This window comes from Stegostoma tigrinum, chromosome 24, assembly GCF_030684315.1.
Source record: "Stegostoma tigrinum isolate sSteTig4 chromosome 24, sSteTig4.hap1, whole genome shotgun sequence".
NCBI lineage: Eukaryota > Metazoa > Chordata > Chondrichthyes > Orectolobiformes > Stegostomatidae > Stegostoma > Stegostoma tigrinum.
This window is the reverse complement of record NC_081377.1, coordinates 36,973,462-36,991,074: the sequence shown is the minus strand read 5'-3', so window position 1 is coordinate 36,991,074 and position 17,613 is coordinate 36,973,462. Positions and strand designations below refer to the sequence as shown.

At 42.2% G+C, this 17,613-nt stretch overlaps 1 protein-coding gene across 1 annotated transcript in view; it reads right to left on the bottom strand.

Moving 5' to 3' along the window:
• The window catches only part of selenon (selenoprotein N), a 34,298-nt gene extending 17,027 nt beyond the window's left edge, over positions 1–17,271 (bottom strand). The window contains exons 1-7 of the mRNA XM_048558276.2: positions 16,670–17,271; positions 14,444–14,561; positions 13,405–13,535; positions 8,614–8,826; positions 7,128–7,252; positions 4,763–4,900; positions 2,137–2,218 (exon numbers count right to left, since the gene is read on the bottom strand). Of these exons, the coding sequence (XP_048414233.2) occupies positions 2,137–2,218; positions 4,763–4,900; positions 7,128–7,252; positions 8,614–8,826; positions 13,405–13,535; positions 14,444–14,561; positions 16,670–16,888 (1,026 nt within the window). The 5' untranslated portion in view covers positions 16,889–17,271. The remainder of the gene's footprint in view (positions 1–2,136; positions 2,219–4,762; positions 4,901–7,127; positions 7,253–8,613; positions 8,827–13,404; positions 13,536–14,443; positions 14,562–16,669) is intronic.
• Between the last annotated feature and the right edge of the window lie 342 nt (positions 17,272–17,613).

The following is a 17,613-nucleotide window of genomic DNA, read 5'->3' as shown; positions in this document are numbered from 1 at the left end:
ATATTCATGATCCATCTGAAAGTTTCTATTGAATCTGTTTCTGCCACCCTTAAAAAGCAGCATATTCCAGATCATAGATAATGGGAACTGCAGATGCTGGAGATTCCAAGATAATAAAATGTGAGGCTGGATGAACACAGCAGGCCAAGCAGCATCTCAGGAGCACAAAAGCTGACGTTTCGGGCCTAGACCCTTCATCAGAGAGGGGGATGGGGGGAGGGAACTGGAATAAATAGGGAGAGAGGGGGAGGCGGACCGAAGATGGAGAGTAAAGAAGATAGGTGGAGAGAGTGTAGGTGGGGAGGTAGGGAGGGGATCGGTCAGTCCAGGGAAGACGGACAGGTCAAGGAGGTGGGATGAGGTTAGTAGGTAGCGGGGGGTGCGGCTTGGGGTGGGAGGAAGGGATGGGTGAGAGGAAGAATCGGTTAGGGAGGCAGAGACAGGTTGGACTGGTTTTGGGATGCAGTGGGTGGGGGGGAAGAGCTGGGCTGGTTGTGTGGTGCAGTGGGGGGAGGGGACGAACTGGGCTGGTTGAGGGATGCAGTAGGGGAAGGGGAGATTTTGAAACTGGTGAAGTCCACATTGATACCATATGGCTGCAGGGTTCCCAGGCGGAATATGAGTTGCTGTTCCTGCAACCTTCGGGTGGCATCATTGTGGCAGTGCAGGAGGCCCATGATGGACATGTCATCAACACCACCCTACCCCTCACACCCCGCCCCCGCCACAACCGCCCCAAGAGGATCCCCCTCGTTCTCACACACCACCCTACCAACCTCCGGATACAACGCATTATCCTCCGACACTTCCGCCATTTACAATCCGACCCCACCACCCAAGACATTTTTCCATCCCCTCCCCTGTCTGCTTTCCGGAGAGACCACTCTCTCCGTGACTCCCTTGTTCGCTCCACACTGCCCTCCAACCCCACCACACTCGGCACCTTCCCCTGCAACCGCAGGAAATGCTACACTTGTCCCCACACCTCCTCCCTCACCCCCATCCCAGGCCCCAAGATGACATTCCACATCAAGCAGAGGTTCACCTGCACATCTGCCAATGTGGTATACTGCATCCACTGTACCCGGTGCGGCTTCCTCTACATTGGGGAAACCAAGCGGAGGCTTGGGGACCGCTTTGCAGAACACCTCCGCTCAGTTCGCAAAAAACAACTGCACCTCCCAGTCGCAAACCATTTCCACTCCCCCTCCCATTCTCTTGATGACATGTCCATCATGGGCCTCCTGCACTGCCACAATGATGCCACCCGAAGGTTGCAGGAACAGCAACTCATATTCCGCCTGGGAACCCTGCAGCCATATGGTATCAATGTGGACTTCACCAGTTTCAAAATCTCCCCTTCCCCTACTGCATCCCTCAACCAGCCCAGTTCGTCCCCTCCCCCCACTGCACCACACAACCAGCTCAGCTCTTCCCCCCCACCCACTGCATCCCAAAACCAGTCCAACCTGTCTCTGCCTCCCTAACCGGTTCTTCCTCTCACCCATCCCTTCCTCCCACCCCAAGCCGCACCCCCCGCTACCTACTAACCTCATCCCACCTCCTTGACCTGTCCGTCTTCCCTGGACTGACCTATCCCCTCCCTACCTCCCCACCTACACTCTCTCCACCTATCTTCTTTACTCTCCATCTTCGGTCCGCCTCCCCCTCTCTCCCTATTTATTCCAGTTCCCTCCCCCCATCCCCCTCTCTGAAGAAGGGTCTAGGCCCGAAACGTCAGCTTTTGTGCTCCTGAGATGCTGCTTGGCCTGCTGTGTTCATCCAGCCTCACATTTTATATTCCAGATCATATTTAGCTGCGCAAAACTAGGAATGTTATCTCCCTTCAGGTTTTTTCCTCAACTACCTTAAATTGGCATTCTCTGGTCATTGATCACTCACAAGCATGAATAGTTTCTCTAAATAAAAGCCATCTGGCACCATCACCAGTTAACGTTAACTCTGATTTCTCCCTGCGGATGTTGCCTGACCTGCTGAGCTTTTCCAGCAATTTCTATTTTTGTCTATAAATAGTTTCCCCTCATTCACCTATTCAAAATCCACAGAATTTAGAACCCCCATATTAAATCTTTTGTGGGTGTCCTGGAAAGCTACAAAGTAAAGAGCACAACAAACCTGAGGTAAGTAGCCTATGTCGACTTCCATGTTGCCACTTTCACCTGCCCCATACAGCCACTCCATGTCCACATTCAGAGACCTAGTCCAGATCAGATGTACTACTTAGTAGTGGTTCACCAGACTTTCTGGAGATACTCAAAGCCACATAGTCATCAGGTGATCAAATTACCAACATCTGAGGCTTGGAGAGAGCTACCAAGCACTCAAGCACTCTTTTTAGGTACAGCTCAATAGATATTGGCACCACGCTACTGTAAAGCTCAACCAGAAATGGTATGTTAAGCATATTGCTGAAATAATGAGTTAAATTAATTTTTTACTTAAGTTTCTAGAGCACTACGAAGTAAAGCCGGCTGGCACATTAGAAGGCAGTAGATGATATGTTGTGTTACATTCTGTGACTAAACCCATTACCAAGAAAAGGAATTGTGTCAAGTTTCAATTTTTATCATTTGACTATGAATCTAAGTAACAGAAACTTGTCACATTTTATTCACAAAAATCAGGGAATTCAACCAAGGAAAGCATCACAGCCAATCTGTTTTGTGGTCGATACTGAATATTTGGATAACTTGCAGCTGCAACTCTAATCATCTCCACCTCCCAGTTCAGAGAATGGAGAATCCAACTATACCAACACGACCACAAAACTCTGGATTGGAACATCAAACTTAGCAGAGAATGGGGCTGAAACCGTGAAGCGATAGGAAACAAAATGTACACTTAAACTGAATTTCCAAAGTGACAGACAAGCAGAAAGAGATTTAATTTTCAACGTATTTTTATTTGGGAAAATTTGGAAAAATCAACATGAAAAGCAGGTCACCTGAATGAATAAAAAGAGGATGAAATGATTGAAGAAACAAGTAGGAGATACCAAACTTGGATTTTAAAATCTGACAGGCTCTGGAAGAGGGAGATTGTAAGGATTTATAACAATAGAAAAAGTAGAAGGAATGGGCATCATTCCCAGATCCACAGAGGGAGGGGGTCCAATAAATGATAAGTCGTCTACCGGAAACCTGCGTGTCAACTAGAACTTGACAAACTCTACTGTTCTGCAGCAGTCCACGTTTCTTTGTGTGCTACTTGCTGGTCAAAGTTCCAGTGTTTTGGCAGCTAACATTCTCGTTTGTTGTTTATTTGTTCTTAAACTCCTATTGAGCTGTGCAATGCTATAATAATCAGCTTTGGGTATTACTGTCCAGTCTGCTTCTGTACAATTAATTTAAAGAGGCCTACTGCATATATGCAGACAGTGGAACAAACATGCTTTCCTCACTTCAAAATAAAAAGGAGTCAGCAGAAGGAATAAAATAAGCTAAAGGAAATGTACCAAGGAATACACTGCACAACTCAGAACTAACATGACAAAATCACAATTATTATAATGACGGGATCGCCATTCAGCTTATCAGTTCTGCACCACATCTCTGAATGAAAATTCTCAGAGAGCGCTTTTCTCCTGCCCTCTTCCTGTAACTCCACATATTCTCTTTTCCAATAATAATTCAATTCCCTCTTTAATGCTACAATTGAATCTGCATTCAACACAATTTCAGGCAGTACATTCCAGATTTTAACAATGAAAGCAACAGAAATAATGTCAAAGAATTTGACAAATACTTGACAACACTGAATAGTTTTGTGCATTTCCTGTAGGTTTTCTCCAATACGCAAATCATTCACTCATCTCCCCAACAAAAATATATTTGGCAGTTTAAGTTTCTGGAGTTCTTCAATATGATTACACTCAGAAGAGACCATAAAATATTGAGCATAAATAGGCCATTCAGCCCATCAAGTCTGCTCCACCATTCAATGAGATCATGGCTGATCTGACGATCCTCAATTCCACTTTCCTGCCCATTCCCGATAACTTTTGATTCCCTTAAGGATCGAAAATTTGTATCTCAAGCCTTGAATATACTTAACAACCCAGCCTCTACAGCTGTTGGCAGCAAAATATTCCACCAATTGACTCCCTTGAGGAGAAGAAATTCTTCTTCTCTGTCCTAACTTGGTGATCCCTCTGTCCTAACTGGGTGACCCCTTTCTCTGACTATATGCCTTCTGGTCTTGGAGTCTCCTAAAGTGGAAAGGATAAAGTGGGGAAAAAAAAAGCAAAAACGAAACAGCAAGAGGGAGGCACAGGGGAAATGAGAGTGAGAGAGGAAAATAGCTGCAAGAAAGGCAGGCAGCAGACAACGTGCAGACAACAAGCTCTGACAAAGACTATATAATATCGTGTAGAACACAGATTGATCAGGACATCACACCAACTCCAAAATCCTTCTTTGAAAAGTGCTATGAAATGTTTTCATATCAACCCAGAAGGCAAACACTGCCTCAGTTCACTTCTCCATCGACAGTGCAGCACCCTCCAACTACCACACTGAACTGTCAGGTGAGATTACATGTTTAGTTTCTGGAATGGGCTCTAAACCCAGGACCATCTGAATTCAAAGTTGACCATGCTCCCACTGTATCAAGTTTAATCTTTCCACATAAAGAAACTGACTCAGAAATTGAATTATGGGACAAAATAAAACATTCCTAAAAAATATTCAATGTTTATCATCTGGGAACGCAGAGAAGACTTTTTTTTCAAAATCCCACTAACCTGTCATTGGGAACGTACATCCTGAAATCCCGAACATGAGATGCATCTTTAGAAAGAATGATGTGTCCAGTAAACTGCCCTGGAGTGAACCAAAAGGGATAATCTGGCAGCTCATTCAACTGAAATTCTCCATGGATCCTGAAATGGAAACATAGGTCACGCTCATGGCCATTCTACTAGTCTGCCAAAAGGGTAAAATGAATGTCTACCAGTATTAGGCATCTGATATAGGTTTAAATACACTCCCCAATGCTTCATCACAGCATCTCCAGCTTCCAACTACCCCACCTCAATCGGCATTTTTACTACCGCATTAGAACAAAGGAAATAGGAGTGGGAGTAGGCCATTTGGCCCCTTGAGCCTGCTCCATCATTTAATAAGATTGGCTGATTTAATACTGCCAGACCTTCACATAACCCTAAGCTCTCTTGTCAATTAAAAATTGACCCATACTCTACTGTTCCTTGTCATAGAAAATTTCCCAACAACCCTCTGAAAAAATGCCTTATTGCCTTATCTTAAATGGGACAACTCTTACGTGCCCCTTGTTCCAGATTCTGCCATGTGGGGAATCATCCTTTCAGCATCTACCCTGTCAAATCCTATCAGATTTTGATTTGCTTCAATAAGATCACCTCTCATTTGTCTAAACTCCAATCCCTTCATTCAAGAAATCAGTGAATCTTCTTTGAACTGCCTTTAATGCAACCATGCATCAAATAAGGTGACCAAAACTACACACAGTATTCGCCAATATTTTTGTTGCTTCTAAAAATATTCAAACAAAATGAAAAGTGATGCAAGATGCTTTCCAATGCAATACAATATTTCCCCAGGTGTTGAGTAACAATGTCCAGGAGAGTTGCCAAGTTTCCTAAAGAGTTGCCAACCCTAGCCCTTAACATGAGGGGTGGGGATTCTTTAACCATATTTAATCATTTTATAATATTAAATGGGGAGTATAAAGTAAATCAACAATAAAGTAGAGATCTTAGAAATAATCAAGGAGATCAGTCACTTGGATTGTATGCAAAACTCAGATCTGTTGTACCATTATCTTGAAAGTTATTAGGTGGAGGCAAAGGAATAGGACTGTATTTCAAAATAGTACAAGGGTTCACAGGGAATAAATGCAAAAGCTGAAGTCTACCAGTGTTAGCCTTCTTTGACTTCTTAAACACAGAACAATGTTGTGTCGGGTCTACACTTGGGTTTATCCAGGGATCTCTGAAACCATTACAACAGTTGCACTAAGATAGAATGAAAAAAGTTGCAGGAAGCATACACATTTGTATGTGATTCAAACCTCAAGCATCAATGAAGAAGGAATTGTCCAATATGAATTATGTCAGTGATAAGCAACTTCGACAGCTAAAGCTGCACGTATAACAGACCCTCATGAGATCCCAAGATGTGTTACACCAAAGAATTATTCCTGAATATTGTTACATAACAAAAGGAAGACAACCTTAAAGCCGAGATAACAAATAGTGTGGAGCTGGATGAACACAGCAGTCCCAGCAGCATCTCAGGAGCACAAAAGCTGATGTTTTGGGCCTAGACCCTTCATCAGAAAAGGGGGACAGAGAGAGGATTCTGAAATAAATACGGAGAGATGGGGAGGTGGATCAAAGGTGGATAGAAGAGAAGACAGGTGGAGAGGAGACAGACAAGTTAAAAGGGGCGGGGATGGAGCCTGCAGAGGAGAGTGTGGGTGGGGAGGTAGGGAGGGGATTTGTCAGTCCAGGGAGGAGACAGGTCAATGGGACGGGATGAGGTTAGAAGATAGGAAATAGAGGTGCAGCTTGAGGTGGGAGGAGGGGATAGGCAAGAGGAAGAACAGGTTAGGGAGGCGGGGACGAGCTGGGCTGGTTTTGAGACACAGTGAGGGGAGGGGAGATTTTGAAGCTTGTGAAATCCACATTGATAGCATCGGGCTGCAGGGTTCCCAAGCAGAATATGAGTTGCTGTTCCTGCAACCTTCGGGTGGCATCACTGTGGCACTGCAAGAGTCCTCCCCTGACTGACCTATCCCCTCCCCACCTACACTCACCGCTTACAGGCTCCATCCCCGCCCCTTTAACTTGTCTGTCTCCTCTCCACCTTCGATCCGCCTCACCCCTCTCCCTTTTTATTTCAGAACCCTCTCCCCATCCCCCTTTTCTGATGAAGGGTCTAGGCCCGAAACATCAGCTTTTGTGCTCATAAGATGCTGCTTGGCCTGCTTTGTTCATCTAGCTCCACACTTTATCTTGGATTCTCCAGCATCTGCAATTCCCATTATCTCTGATACAACCTTAAAGCAGATACTCAGAGAGAAAGCTCTGAAATAATTTGTGGAGTTGACACAGGAAAAGTACCCACCTGAAGACAATGTCATAATAAAAGTTACTGACTGCACGGATGCAAGCCACTGCACCCTGGGGTGCAAACCTCGTCTTCACAAATGGCCGTGGGTGAAACATACTTAGAAGTTTATGGATAAGGACCTGTTTAAAAGGGAAAAACAAGTAAAAAGGGAGACACTGTAATACTGGTTACAGGGCTATATCATTTTCACTGTAACATTAAGAATCAACGTACTCAATTTAGGTGCTGGTGGACAACGAAAAGTTCTTTCCTGGTGCAGTCAGCAAGCTCAACCAATAGTTACAGCCAAGATCAGAAACTCTGTGCAGAAATCCCAGGTGCTGATGTTCATTCTCACACTCTGACTTTAAGCACTGGATGTACAAAGAACGTCTTTGAACATATTTCTCTGAAAAATGGTAATATTCTCTCATTTTTAACATTGATTAATATTTGTTTAGTTTATCATTTTTGTTTTGGGGAAATCAGAGGGGTTTTCTACTGTATAAGTGATTATCCACATAGCAAAGTATTGCTGAACCACTCAATTATTTCCCCCCCCCCAGAATACTCAGCAACCCTGTGCAATGCACTTAACAGCCAGCTGACAAACGGGATGGTCACAAACTAAGACCAGACTAAACATGCCCAAGAATACAGCAAGATTTTGCCCTTTATTGTGGAGCTCAATATTAGGATTGAACAGGGCGACAACCCCATACCATGTGAGGAATAATCTCCCATCAGCAATTTTCCACAGATTATCCCACTAAGGACCAGGGACAGGCTCTCAAAGTTAAACAACACTTAGAGAAAGCACAGAAGGCGATAAAGGTACAGATCTACGCTGGCTGGTTGACTTCAGTGTCCACCGCCAAGAGGGGCTCATCACCACTGTTACTGACCAAGGATTTAACTGCTAAACCGAGTCTTTGGTAGGTTGTGAGGGAAGCTGTAAGAGGGAGAAGCAGTTCACCTCAGCCTCACCAACCTGCCTGCTGCAGATATATCAGTAAGAGTAATCACTGCACAGTCCTTGTGGAAATAAATCCTGTCTCAACATCTCTGAGGCAACTGTCAGCCATCAGCAGCAGCAGAGTTGTACTCTGACACAACCTGCAAATTCATGGCCTGGTGTATCCCCACTCCACTATTACCAATAAACCAAGGGATCAACCCTGGTTCAACGAACAGTGCAGGCAAGCATGCCAGGATTAGCACAGGCATACCTAAAAATGAGGTGTCAACCTGATGAAATCAACAAAAGAGGTCTATTTGCTTGCCAAACAGATAAGAAGCAAATGATGAGCAGTGCTAACCGTTCCCACAAGAGATAGTGAGTTCATAATTGAGCTGGCTCCATTCTGGACTTAATACTAAATAAACGAAAATGAATTATCAAATGGTACATTGTTTGTAAAAATTGATGTATCGTCAATAAGTAACGTTATAAATGTGTGCTAACTTCACAACTCAGCCATATTAATATGCAATATTTTACCTCTCTCCCTTGTGGCGTTGGAGGATAAAATCTGTTATTGGAGAGGTACCCAGTAAAGATAGTCAGCTCACTGGGAATCATCCACCATGTTTCACCCAGCTCTACCTTATTTTTAAGAGGGAGGAAAGCTTTAAATTGACTGCTACTGAAGATACTAGAAGGTATTTCTGCAGTCTTCCAGTTTTTCAGTCCTGACAGGGAGCCATGGGAAACCTGAAACACAGAATAAATGCATGGAATTTTCTTACTCTGGTCTTAAATATGCTAACATATTGTGTAATAACTGTACAAATATTATTTAGTTACAGTATAACAAGTGTTATTCAAAGGCATCCTTCCCAAGATTTATGTATTAAAATACTATATACCACGGCCATTTGAAGGTCAATTAAGGTTCCATACTTATAGTATCGAGTTATGGAATCAAAAAGGTTGATTAATCTCATCTCAAAGTATAATGAAGAAGTTTTACCTTAAATCATTCCTTGAATCTATCTTAGCTGAACTATTGTGGTGTTTGACGTTTTTATACAAGGTTAATGAATTGATACCTGACATAAATGTGTATTTTTTGTTGTTTTAACAAAGACTGGTCATTATATGATAAATTCAAATCAATCTACTGTAACCACAGATAAATATGAACTAAAACAGCAGATTCCACAAAAAAAATTAATATTCTCGTTAATAATTCACTTGGTCATGCTGAAAAACTGTTAATTAAATATTACACGAACCTGCAGTACTGCTTCTTTAATCATGCTTTTTCAACAGTTCCATCTTTTAAGCAATTAGAAATATGATATAGAATCTTTCAATGTTTAACAGTTTTGTTTGGAGATTCAGAGAATGGTGGGCGTATAGAATGCACTGCCACCAGTGGTAGTAGAGTCAGATACTTTTAGAGACTTTTAAGCGATTCTTGGATAGGCACATGGCAGATAGTAAAATGTAGGGTATCCAGGGTAAATTGATCTGAGTAGGATAATAGGTTGGCACAACATCATGGGCTGAAGGGCCTGTACTGTGCTGTACTGTCCTATGTTCTAATGTAGAGAACTCAGGAATTCATTAGCATTTGGCTAAGATGTTATAAGTTTTATGTGATGAGCATGATGACAAATTGTAGAATTACTACATCAATGAGAAAGCCTTTAAAGTCTACTGAAGATTGTGTTGGCTGTTTTTATAGCATCTTTTGTCTTCAGCATGCTCAAAAGTGCTTCATGGCCAATAATGAATGTGAGTCTAACCAGTAAAAATGCAATGTGCTGTAAAGTATTTACTAAGTACTACCTCCTGCAAGTTCCACTCAAAGCCACTTATCATCTAACTTGTAAATATATTGCCATACCTTCACTGTCACTGTGCCAAAATTCTGGAATTCCTTCACCAACGGCATTGTGAATCTGCCTAAAGCACTTGGACTGCAGTGGTTCAAGATGGCAGCTCAAAACCTTCTCAAGGGCAACTAGGGACAGGCAAATAAATGATGGGCAGCTAACAAAGCCCATATCCCATGAGTAAATGAAAAAAACCTTTGTTTGTGTAAAATACTTAATTGCAAATCGTTGGCATTTGGAGCTATAGCCTGTGTGAAATTATATGGTATTTTATATTTTAGCTCTACAGAGAGCTGTTGCACTGTGAATCCTATTTAAGTTCAGAAAAGTAAATTACAGATTTATTAGCTGGAACTGGAAAGTGAAAGGTGCATATTTCAAAACCTGTTGGCTGGTTATTTGTGGAAGGCAACAAGATTAGAAAAGACCGAATTGAGAGTTATTAAAATAAAACAAAGAACCATGGATGCTGGAAATCAAACTAAAACAAATTGCTGGAGAAACTCAGCAGGTCTGACAGTATCTGTGAAGAGAAAGTGGAGTTAATGTTTCAAGTCTAGTGACCATTCTTTAGAACCCATTCCCTGACCAAATATACAATATAGTAATTAACAGCAAGTGAGATTCCATCAATCAGGGAAATGGTATGAGGCAGGAAAAAAGGATTCGCCCTCTCCAAGCTCAAAACATGGGAGGCAGGGGAACACTGCAAATTACAATTTTGTTTTGTCCTGACTGATTTTTCTCTCCAGTTCTCTTTAAAACATTGACTCCTTGATGAATTCCACAAGCACAATGAGCCCTTAAATGCCTCATTCAAATAGCTATTAGTCACATACTCACTTTGATGTATGCTAGCCTGCTATTCAACAGCCAAAGCCATCTAATTCAGTCAATGTTCAATATCTCAATGGGCACTCCTTGTCAAAGTCAATGAATAGTAGCAAGGAACAAGAAATCTGCCCTATTGTCCCCTCTCAAACTCATTTGACCTTCCTAAGTGTGATTTAACACCCAGTACAGATCAGGCCTGGATTTGCCAGTCTGTACATCTCTGTTAATCGCTAAACTTTCTAAACTATCACTCAATGTTCTAAAGATTTCTATACCTCAATCATTCAGCGGATAAACTGCACCATGTCTCGTTAAACTTGTAAATGATGACATTCCCAGCTTCAAAACCTGGCTTCGGCTGGGTTAGAGTGGATGGATGCAGCATCATTATCATCATGTCACAAAAGCAATAAAATATAGACAATCAATTTTTAAATTTTCTTCCTCAGATCCTAATCCCTGAGACTTTCAAGAATCAAAATGGTTCTTAAAAGAAGAAACACAGACCTAAAATACTTGCAGTGATCACCTGACCAAAAAGGGAGGCAGGTTGAGAAAACAATATGGAATTTTTAAAATAATAAAATGTGAGGCTGGATGAACACAGCAGGCCAAGCAGCATCTCAGGAGCACAAAAGCTGACGTTTCGGGCCTAGACCCTTCATCAGAGAGGGGGATGGGGGGAGGGAACTAGAATAAATATTTATTCCAGTTCCCTCCCCCCATCCCCCTCTCTGATGAAGGGTCTAGGCCCGAAACGTCAGCTTTTGTGCTCCTGAGATGCTGCTTGGCCTGCTGTGTTCATCCAGCCTCACATTTTATTATCTTGGAATCTCCAGCATCTGCAGTTCCCATTATCTCTGGAATTTTTAAAAACTGTCTTAGCTGAAATTATTATTTTATTGAAGAACACTGAATCAGTCAACCTCATCAAAAGTTTAAGAGATCTGCATCTCCTGTATTAATTTACACCTAAATAAGAAGAACATACTGGACCTGAAAGGTTGCCTGCAACAATCCAGTCTGGAAAAATAATGAGGCCAGACTCAGGAATACACAAATGAACCCTGTTTTATTAGCTGTTTGGCAGAGCAACAGATAGAATGAAAGAAAAATGGATTAGTAACAGTAAATACTGGAAGACTTTCTCCTATTGTTGCCTAGCCTCTCAGAAAATTCTCAGAAGCATCTCTGGTAAAATGAAAACATCCCTTCACCTAGAACCCAACCAAGGGTTCTAAAATTTTGCTACTGCTGAGGATACAAAACATCAACTAAACAGCTGTCATCTCAGTCTCAATTCTCATAATTCAAGGACTTTATAAACTTTTAAACTGCACATTCTTTATTCTTCCTTTGTACACTTCCTTTTGCACAGGTGTTTAAAAATTCCTGGGTTTAGTGTCACCTTTTGTTATTTTTGTCAAGATTAGCATATAATGAAATTCCTTTCTTTCACTTAAATTGTAAATTGCCTCCTTCATGTTGATCAACCAAGCAGCATTTTAACTGAAGTGTGACATTGCTGCAAGATAAAAGAAACTCTTGTTATAACTGACTGATGAGGGTAAAAAGGCAACCTCTCCTCCCTGGTCAAAACAATCAATCATCAAGGCCTGGGCACAAATCTAGAAATAATAAGTCAAAATTTAAACTTCCAATTTCTAATCAGAGAGGAGAAAAATGCATTCAGTTGAGGATGGGATTGAGTTTAGTTATGATATCCCCAACCACGTAGACTGCCAACAGCCAATATCATCATTCACAATGAAGAATACATGGGGTATTAAGAGACAGCTAATGTATACAGAGTGACAGGTAACACTCGCACAAAAAGCAAGAAACATCAAAATTTCCATTCAATATGGCTTTGAAATATCTTATTAAGAAAGATGCTTGTGCAATCTGCAACCTGAAACATTATAAGTAGTTTTTAACTTCTTTTCTCTGCGAGAAGCCAGGTCTTAACTGAATACCATGTTTCCAGCACAAGGGAAACTGATCCTGAATCCACTCAGTGATGGGGAGTGAATCCCATGCTGTTGGCATTGATCTGTTCCACTCAGCCTCCAGTCAACTGAGCAAATCAGCCCCAAAGATGTTTGCATTGCTGCATTTACATGCATGTTGTAGCTTGAAGCCATGGATAATAATGGGGAAGGCTCAATCTTTCTTCTGTCACATGGCTAACTATATATTTCTCCCTCTCTTACCATAAGCCATTGACCTCGGTTGGGAGGATTTACAAATTGAAAAGTAACATATTTGGACATGTTTTTCATGCAGCTTCCTTGGCCATCAAATCCAGAGGTGAGACCTGAATCCACTGCCCCTGGGTCAGAAGCAGGGTAGTTATCCACTCCACCACAAAAACATTAAATAAAAGTTACGTGAGGTTACAAATCGTCATGACTTAAAGCTATTGAAAGCAGAAGTTGATGACAATAGTACGTAAACAAAAATTTCTTTACAATCATGCCTGTAATGAAAATAATTTCCAGAAAAAGACACTCGCTTGGCTAAGTTTCACATTTGTAGCATAGATCCAAACATCTGTCAGATAACCAACAGTCACGATCAGTGCAGTAGAAAAGGGAAGATGTGATTCACTCACTCCAAGAAAGCCATCCTTGCTTTTGGTCATAGTTTCCATCAGCAGAGGCTGGAATTTTGCTTCAATTGTCAGCACCTCTGAATTTGGATCAGGCCCCTCATTGCTTTCAAAGTCTGGGGCTGTGGCAATACCTGCAGACACAAAGAAGCACACCTGATGTAATTAGCACAAAACTCTAGATCAACCCCTACTTTCGTGTGGATTTAAGGATATTATTTTTTGCATCAGAGAAGAATTAAATAACTTTTAATGAGAAGTTTTTACCTTGATCCAAAATACCACTTAATTAAACTACTGAAAAACCCACATTAGACAACAGTTTCCACATAAGATCTTAAGAAATAGGAGTGGGCCATTCAGCCTCTCAAGCCATTCAATAGGATCTGGGTTGATCTGACATTACTCAGACTAAAATTTCCTGTGTAACGCTTGATTCCGGGACTGATATATTCTTTAAAAAAAAGGATACAGGTAGTTCTCCTTTAACACAATAGTTGCATTCTTGTGTGACCTCATGCTATAAAAATCACGCCACATAAAATCACATTACAGGGAAATCACTATAGAAAATTGCTATACCTGTTCAGCAAAGTTCAGGTTATCCAAACAGTATCCACTATTCATCAATCACATTATAGTCAATTTGCGTTAACAAAACATGCATTATAGCAGAACTACCTGTATTCTATTCTGATCAAGAATCTATGGTTCTATCTACCTAGACAAGCCTTAAAAATACACAAGGGCTCTGACCGCACAGCTCTGTGTCACAAGAATCTCCAAAGATTCACAACCCTCAGAGAAGAAATTCCTCATACCTCAGTCTTAACTTGGCACCCCCTGATTCCGAGACTATGCCCTCTAGTCAGACTCGTTCATGAGGCAAAACATCCTTTCAGCATTTATCCTGTCAAGCCCTTTAGAAATCCTATGTTTCAGAGATCAAATCACATTCTTCTAAATTCCAATGAGAAGAGTCTCAACCCATTCAGCCTTCATTCACAAGGCACATTTAATCTAAAGTTTCATTATACAGTACCTGTTAGTTTTTCAGCTAGAGGCTTGAATTCTTCTGGACTGAGGTACAAGTCATTATTGGTGTCGAATGAGGAAAATAAGAAAAGTCCTTCACTGCCAAGAGATTTCAGAGCATCTTTCTGGAAGATAAATATATTTTAAAAATGTAAAGAATACTGAACCATAAACTGTAACCACTGAACATAATTAACTAAGTTTTGAACATTTTGCAACAAAATTCCATACAAAACCATGGGGTTCTTCCTTCCAAATCTCTTACCAGCTACATCATGATTCTTTCTGTGATGTTTTAACAACATTGAGGAGTTTCCAGCCATATGTGGTCAGTCCCAGCTACATTTCCATTACTTACTCACCAACGTAAACCAGTAGATAATAATCTTGAAAATTTTGCACACTCACAGGAACATAGGACTTAGGGGCTATATTCCACCTTTTTTTCTGCTGTGCGGACTGCAAGGCAGTGACTTCCCAAACCGGAAGTCAATGCTGGAAATGACATCAACTCACCAACTGGCAAGTGCAGACCCTTGGGACAGCTATACGGCTGCACAAATCATCAAGAATGTTACTTTGAAGCATGATCTTGTCATCTTGTCCTTCAAAGCTGCTCCGCCATTCAATATGAAAGCTGATTCAAATGTGGTCTCAAACTTAAATTTCCTGTCTAACTCCCAACTCCCTTCTTTATAAAACATTGAATTAATTTAAAGCTGAGTTGGGTCAATGACCCAGCCTCCATTGATTCCATTCTCCAAAGGTCTTCCAAGAGAGAAGAAAAAACTTCACCTCCATTTTAAAAGGAAGTCCTTGTCCTCAAACTGTCTACTGGCTCTCATTTTCTACAGAAGAGGTTGTATTCTCCTAATGTCCACTTATGGTCTAATAAATTTCAAGATCACCTCTCGTTTTTCTAAAGTCAATTGCCACCTCTCCCACGTCCCCCCCACCAACTCAATCCAGCAAAATAAACTAAATAAAGGACATATTAGCCCAATAAAAAGGCAGTGAACACAGAACACAAGAGCAGAGATGTAATGCTGAAACTAAGTAAAAAACTGGTTAGGTCACAGTTGGACTTTTGTGTTCCATTCTAGTCATCACTATACAGGAAGGATTTAATTTCCCTAGAGAGAGTACACAGGAGGTTTACAAGTTGTTGCCAGGACTTGAAAATTGCAGCTATGCGAAAGATCCAATAGGCTGCTGTTGATTTTCTTCGAACAAAGGATACTGAGCAGTAACAAAATAGTGAGACCTAGGTTGAGCAGGTAGAAAAGACTAATTTCCCCATCAGAATCTCTGTAACCTATAAGGGCCAGGTACTGGTAAATGGGATTAAAAGAGTGGTACAAATATAGTGGGTTAAATGGCCTCTTTCAGAGTTGTATGGCTCTGGGTGGCAGGTGATTGATACACCAAAGCCCTTCTTGTCCCCTAGTTAGGCCAGCTTAGAAAATATTTCTCAACTCACAGGTTTGTCCAGGAGTAACCATGTACATTGGTAGGTTCTAGTGGCAAGGGAGTCATGTCAAAATCAGCACCAGGTACTATCACAGAGGTGAAAATAGGCAGTGTTGATGAATGGTTGAATTGTGGCGCTGCCAAATTCAACTCTGGATCGAACAGGATATCAAACAGTTCAAGCGAACCTCAGAATGGCCAAAGGACCGAGGTGGGGGAGGGAACAGACAGAAACAATAGCTTCCAGCTTTTTCCATAAACACGATCCGTATTTTAAGAACGTTCCAATGTGACAAAACATGAAAAAGGCAGCACATGAGCTAATGTAAACAGAAATTTTCGCAGAATTATTACGGTGCAGACGGGGTCTGTTTAGCCCTTCATGTCTGTACTAAGCATTTTAACTGTGCCAAACTGCAGCCGTCGCCCCGCCCAAACCCTGCACATTGTTGCTAGGGCTTTCGTTTTGGTTTTTGGGAGTTGGGCGGAAGCTGCTGAATCTCTGGAGAAATAGGTTAGTCACGGAGGCTACGTGAACCTTTGCACGAACATTCAGCCGGCTACACGTGAGGTTCCCTCCCCCCCACAAACATTTTTCTTTCTCTAAGGGAGCAGGTTTGCCCAAATGAGAATGGCTTGAACTTTTTTAAAAAATTGTTTTCATTCCATCAATAATAAACACTGCCGCCCTTTTCCTGAACGAGCACTCAGCCTGACAATCGGCGCCGCCATGATATGACCGTTATGACGGTTGGTCTCTTACTTGGCGTTCCGCGAGCTGGCGGTCCAGGTTATAGTTCCAGAGCGCGGACCCGAGGATCAGGCCCAAACCCAGGAGCAGCCCGGCTCCCAACAACACCGGCAAGCAGTTCTCCGTGCCCTCCCGTCTGGCTTTCGTAGCCCTGCTTCTCCTTCGTTCGGGTGAGGCTTCCACCGGCTCCTCAACCCCAGTACCTTTCCGCTGCCTCACCTCAGGCGCCATCCGATAGTCTCCACCGTGGCGGCGGTTCACTCCGAACCGCGATGGCCGCCAGCCCACGGAAAACACTCTTTTTTTTTGCCCTGGCTGAGGAAAACACTCCTCCTCTTTCCCAGCTGGGGGTCTCCTCCACTAAATCAGATTCTTTCGTTTTCGATCCGCCCGGCCGGAGTATGAAGAAAACTCTGGCAGAACGAGAGCCACCGCTCCTCGGGAACCAATGATTTTCTGTCAACAAACCGAGGCCCCACTACTTCACAGTTGTTTGAACGAATACTCATTTTCCCCAAAGTAAGCCATCGCTTTTGATGCACCTCCCTCAAAAGCACAATTCCAGTCCCTTCAATACTTTCTGATCTCCGCTAACGATTCTACCGGTCTTAATGACTGTGAAAGCCAACAAAAAAATACCTTTAGGAAGGATGATTATGGAATGTAGGAACAAATTACTGACGATGCTGGAATCTGTAACCGTACTGAAAACAGCAAATGCTGTTGGAGATTACAGCGGGTCAGAAGGCATCCATTGAGAGAGATGACTCCTCTTCAGAGCAGACTCTGCACTCTTTCCATGAGTGTGGAATGCCCTGCCTAGAAATGCCTTGTAGACCGGTCCAATGGAAATATTCAAGAGGGAATTGGATGATTATTTGGGGAAAAACAGTGGACAGGGGTGTGTGGAAGAGGTGATGGGGCTGGAAATGGGCACTAGGTTAATGATCATTTGA